This window comes from Phodopus roborovskii, unplaced genomic scaffold (assembly GCF_943737965.1).
Source record: "Phodopus roborovskii unplaced genomic scaffold, PHOROB, whole genome shotgun sequence".
Taxonomy (NCBI): Eukaryota; Metazoa; Chordata; class Mammalia; order Rodentia; family Cricetidae; genus Phodopus; species Phodopus roborovskii.
Genome location: NW_026126515.1, coordinates 3515066 through 3521065, shown reverse-complemented (window position 1 = coordinate 3521065; position 6000 = coordinate 3515066). Strand labels below are relative to the sequence as shown.

The 6000-nt window shown below is 49.6% G+C and overlaps 1 protein-coding gene across 3 annotated transcripts in view; it reads left to right on the top strand.

Annotated features, from left to right (window-relative positions):
- The first annotated feature begins 1204 nt into the window (after positions 1-1204).
- Map3k9 (mitogen-activated protein kinase kinase kinase 9) overlaps positions 1205-6000 on the top strand; it is a 64193-nt gene continuing 59397 nt past the window's right edge. For all 3 annotated transcript variants that reach the window (XM_051196258.1, XM_051196257.1, XM_051196256.1), the window contains exon 1: positions 1205-1898. In XM_051196258.1, coding sequence (XP_051052215.1) covers positions 1511-1898 — 388 coding nt within the window. In that variant the 5' untranslated portion in view covers positions 1205-1510. The remainder of the gene's footprint in view (positions 1899-6000) is intronic.

The following is a 6000-nucleotide window of genomic DNA, read 5'->3' as shown; positions in this document are numbered from 1 at the left end:
TGTACACACAGTCACCTGCAAAACGCCTGATGTCCAACCTATAACACAGGAGACCTTTCCCTCCACTCCTCACTTCAGGGGTGAAGCACCCAGCAGTAAGTGTTCAAACAACTGCCCAAGGTCATGTAGCTGCCTGGCTATTTTTCCAAATTGCTCCTGTTTGCCTAATAATAAACCTCAAACTAAAATTAAACAAAATAATAGTCTGGCTGGGCATGGTGGCACATGCCTGTAATCCCAGTACTCAGGCAGCTGAGGCAGCAAGATTGTGAGTGTAAGGCCAGCCTAGGCTACATAGTGAGACCTTGTTTCAGTAATACAAACAGAGAAGAATTAACTGTTGCTAAATAAATCACATCTATTCTTGCCTTGGAAAAGGTAACACAGTTTGGTAGATATCAGGCCGGATTCCCCAGTACTGGCTTGTTTTGAAATATGGAAGCTTGATAGCACATAGGATGGGTTAAGGTTCATGTATCTTGTTCTTTCTTAATCTTTGTGGGGGCGGGGGTTGTAACAAAAGGACATAGCATAAGTTAGCCTTTGCCCAAGAGTGGCAGTACCAGTCTTTACTCTGCTTTGGTTCTTGGTGTGATCTAAGTAGCCATCACCAGGGTCCTAGATACAGCCAGCTCCACAAGGCAAGCGCAAACCAGTTGGTTCCACTTCCCCAGCCTGAGGAAGCCCCGCTAGGTGACCTCCCTTTCGGAATTCTGACAATGACGGCCTGGAACTTTTCAGAGACGTGTGCTGTCCTCATCAAGACCAGTAATGCAATCCCAGGAGTTCTTCCACCGCGAGCCATAAGGTTCCGTCCGCAGCGCAAGTGTGTGAGTGGAGGCGGGAGGGGACGGAAGCTGGTCCCAGGGCAGGCCAGGGCAGAAGCAGATCCAAGAGCTTGGCCATCTGAACCTGGAAGTGGCGCAGTCCGTAGCACCAAGCTGCGCAGACAAAGACTGCAGCCTCCGCCGCCGGCTCCCGCGATCCGAAAGCACGTTCTACCTCACCTTCTGGAGCCACCCAATGAGACCTCAGTCTCTCCCCAGGAAACGGACAGCAGCATTGGGCCAATGGGAGGACGGACTGGAGAGGGGGGCGGAACTGGCCCGGAGGCCCCGCCTCCGGGTCCGCAGGGCTGGGGCGGAGCCAGACTCGCGTCAGGTGGTCCCGGGCGTGCGGGGAGGCGGGGCGCGCGGGACGGGGCGGGGCTGGGAGCGGAGGGAGCGGTCAGCGGGCGGCGGGCACGGGCGGCACGAGCAGGTGGGAGCCGCGGAGGGGCGAGGCCGCCCGCGAGGGCGCCAGGCGGCGGGCACTGCGCCGCTTCCCTGTCCGCGGTGCGCGCTCGCAGTGCGCACCGGGCGTCCGCGGCTCTCGCGCGCCCCGCCTGCCCGGGCCTTACCTGCGGCGGCCGTCGGGGGCGCGGAGCCCCCAGCGCTGCCGAGCCGCATGAACAATAGGCGGTGGCGGCTCCTGCGGGCGGCCGCCCCGCACCCTATGGACCGGCCGCTCCATGGAGTCTTCCAGATCGCTTCTCGGCTGCCTGGCGAGCGCCTCAGTTGCCCCGCCGGGGGAGGATGCCACGGGCACAGGGGCCGAGGAGGAGGAGGACGAGGAGGAGGCGGTGGCCACCGAGCTGGGCTCCCACGCCGCGCTGCCCTACTGGACGGCTGTATTCGAGTACGAGGCGGCGGGCGAGGACGAGCTGACCCTGCGGCTAGGCGATGTGGTAGAGGTGCTGTCCAAGGACTCGCAGGTGTCCGGCGACGAGGGCTGGTGGACCGGACAGCTGAACCAGCGGGTGGGCATCTTCCCCAGCAACTACGTGACCCCGCGCAGCGCCTTCTCCAGCCGCTGCCAGCCTGGCGCCGAGGACCCCAGTTGCTACCCGCCCATTCAGCGTAAGGAGAAGGCGGCACCGAAGCTCTGTGGGGAGGGGAGGGGAGGGTGAGGCCTGGGGTGGGCGAGGAGAGGTCAGGGGTGGGGAGCGATTGGCTGGGGTGTGGGTAGGTGTGCGGGCTTTAGATGGTGCCACCGACAAGCTCCAGAGCTGCAGGCCCTTCCTGGAATACGGGGCTTCTTCACCTTCACCTGACTCGCTCAAACAGAAACTCTTGAAGCCCCAAGCACCAGTCCCCCCCCCCCTTGTGCCCCTCCAGATCTGGAAGGGTTTCTGGAGATCTTGTGGTTACAGTCACCAGTAACCTTAGTCCCCCAACCAAGGACCTGGCCGACCTCTTCTGTCGCTTGTCCCCGCCTCTTAAAGGTATTTGTCCCGAGAGAAGTGGAGATGTCTCTCGCCTGCCTGGGCAGGCTCACAAGTCCCGGAAGCATGTGTGAACTAACTCAAGAGTCAGGTGCCTTTGAAATCTCGTGTTGGCTTCTTGGGTTCTCGTGCTGTATCTCAAAGTTGTGCCTTGAGTCTCACCAAATAATATGTTAGGAAAGGTGTGTGTGGGGGGGGGGAGGGCGCACAGTCACGAGTGGAGAAATAATTAGAGGGAGAAAGTATGTCTCTCCCTCGTGGGAGTTCAGGATCACCAGGTACAGTGGCTAAGTCTCTGTCCCTTACAGACATGCAGTTCAGACAACACATATTTTTCACCCTAGATCCTTGCCTGTACTTGGCATTGGCCAAATCTCGGGGGTGGGGGTGGGGGTGGGGGCGGGGGCAGAGTTCCCTCCCAGGGCCTTTCTCCCTGTGTCCTGGTTTCCATCTGTTCCTAGGAACCCCCTGTTCCATGCCCCTAATGAAATTTCCTTTGCTGCTTTTCAAAGGAGTTAAATTGCCATTATAATTCTTTAATCATATATGTGTGTGTGTGTGTGTGTGTGTGTGTGGTTATTTCAGAAGATGTGAATATCTCCAAGTGCAATTTATAGTATTTAAGTTTCCATAATTGTTAGAAGGCATTCTTACTATATACTTAGTAGTTTCTTGTTTTATGTACTTTGCATCCTACTTTATTATTATTTTTAAAGTCACTACAAAGGGCTAACTTTAATACTTAGTTTAAAATTTCATCTGCAATAGTTACCTTTTTGACTGTTATTTATTTTTCATGAACTTTAAGATGAGTTTTAAATACAATTGCAACTTCTTTTTTCCTCCCTTTCCTTTTGTCCCTTGACTGTCAAATTGTTCAGATCTCTAGTTCTACTCAGATCTGTCCCCGTTCATTCAAAGTTTCTTGTTTATACATGTTGATATACATAATCAAGTCACTATAGATTGTTTCTGGGTGCCTCATATTTTTGGCATATTTGGCAATACTGGTGAGACAAAGGCCAATCAGAGGTCCTGGCATGCATGGTGTTTGAAATTAATGTTGGAGATGAACTTGGCCATTTGTGGAATGAGGGTTTGAGGCTCTTTGCAGGTGGAGTTCTGTGATGATGTTTTTAGGGATAGGCGATGTGAGAGTGTGTGAGTTATGTGAAGTTCATAAGCAGCCTCTCAGCTTCCTTGGTATCTATGCTCCTGGCTGTCACAGAAGTCAGGGGTGAACATGACTTAGGTTAAAAGAACCTTTCTGCTGAGTGCCAGACATGTCAACAGCCCATGCATTCAGAGATGATTCCCTATAATGTGGCCAGGACTCACCTTATTGGAATAGATAATACCTTGGATAGAGTAGATTCCTAAGTCTGAAACCCGGATGGGAGATCCTTGTGCTTGGGGAAAGAATTCACTTGAGGAGCTTGGCATTGAAAGTTCTGGTAAGTGCTCTAACTTGGCCTTACTTAGGACTGGCATTATTCCTGGTAGTTCACAAACCTCCAGTCCAAAGCGCATTCTTGAGTACTTGGTGAGTGGTGGCTACTATGTTAAGAACCGGGGGGTTGGAAGGGTGGGAGGAGGTGCTTCTGAGCAGACCAGGGAGACTGGTGAAGTAAACATGAAATCCATGGAATGTCTCATCTAGGAGCCCTGTCCACCAGCTGAGTTAGTGTCACTCAGAAAATAAAGATGATTGTCAAAACCTTGTCTCCTGAGGACTTGGAATAGTAAAGCCACAGACAGTTCTTCCCCAGGGCTGCCCTTTTAAACTTCCCCTCTGGGGATTACAGCATGTGATATGCCCAGGATTGCAAATGGAATACTTATGTCTAGTCAGGCAGTGAGAGGGTTAGGTTTAGTTATACAGTGTTGTTTTCCAGTGAAAGTTTTGATTCAAGCTTTATTCAATACAGAAGAAGAAATTAATCTTTTATCAAAGAAAATAAGCCATTTTATATTTCGCTTTTATCCCACCACTGTAGGTATCGGGGTTGGCTCTCTGTGGATGACAAGTTTATATAACTGAGAGAGTTCTCATTCTCTGCATTGTAAAAGGTGAAAAATACAGACAAGGTGAAAAATATAGAGTTTGTCACCCTGGTGGATACAAAGTTATTAAAATGTTTCTTCTACACTAGTGTTAGTCTGTTTGCAACACAGCATTAAGGTTAACTGTTAAGTTACATGTGTTTTTGCCGAATGCTCTACAAATGTAAGGATTTATTTTTTAGATATGTTTAAGGTGTGTGTATGTGTGTATACATACATGTGTTTATGTAGATGCATGTATCCATGCACACATGTACCCATGAGTGGAGAATGCTGGATGTCCTTTAAAGATCTCTGCCTTATGACTCTGAGATGGTCTCTCACTGAACCTGAAGCATTTTTAACTAGAATGGAGGCCAGAAGTCCTGGCCTTCTCTGTCCCCTGCCCTAGTATAGGGTTATTTATTTACTTATTTACCTTTCTTTTTGAAACAGGATCTCATTATGTAGTTCAAGCTGGCCTTGAACTTAGGATCCTCCTGTATCCATCTACTTCCCGAGTGCTGGAAAAGTGCTGGGATTACAGCTGGGATTCACAACCTGGCTTTGTATAGAAGACTTTGAAATGAACGAAGTATACCATTTATTACCTTGCCCCCAAGCCCACGAGATGGGCTGGTCCAGCCAGTCTCCAAGCATACAATCTGGAGGAAATAGCATCTTGACTCCAATATGAAATAAGGTTTTGTTGATATTCCTAGAAATAGCCTCCCACAGAAAATTAAAAAAAATGTGCTGAATGCAAGTTGACCTGATTCTTGCCTAAAACCAGGTCTTGACTGGATCGGAGAAGGAAAGGAGCCCACATGCTCTCTGCAGCTGAAGGTCTAGTCCCTGGAAGCCCTTCAGAAGGGACTTCTGAGTAGGGAAAGAAAACGTCCTTGCTCCTGCTCCAGGTTGTCTTTGTCTATTGGAAAGCTATCTTCTATGCTTCTCCTGCAGGCTGGCTTCCATATGTTTCTTAACTTAGTAGGGAAAAGCTGCAATCTTGGCTTCTACCCCAGATTGGTCACTGCTTTCCCTTAGGCTTCAATCTTTGTTTGCATGATGGCTGCAGGAGCTGTCCTTTTCAGCACCCTAGACCAGTGTCCCATCTTTTACAGCCTTGGGTAAATATTGAACACCTACTGTGTGTTGACAAGCAAACTTCAGAGCCAATAAATAGGGTGAGTGTTAGAGAAATAGTATAGTTAATTGAAAGACTTAGTTGAAGAAATAGGATGATCAGTACAGTTCATTCAGGAGGCACGGGGCTTTTCATAAGTGTAAGGACTAGTAGGAAAATAAAATAAAAAGAACATTCCTTGCCTCCTAAGACCAAGTAGACATGTATCTTTCAAAGGGGTTTCTAATCTCTCTTTAATGTCGGCATGTTTTCTCATTCATGAGGATGACATCAGGCAAAAGTTAGTAATTAGTCAGGATTCATTTTTAGGACTCAAACATTGCAGCTATTTTAAGCAAGAAATGGATTCGGCACAGGAAATTAGGCACTCACAGAATTGTTGGGAGGGCTTGGAGAAGAGGCTCTTATGGAGAGAGCTCTGGGCACTGCAGAGCTGAAGCAGCAAGCAAGTTGGCACTGTCCTTACAGACGAGGGTTAGCACCTAGAGCTGCTGGAGATGGCAGCAGCTCCAAGGGTATCTTGTGCCTGCAGCCTGGAGAATAGGCA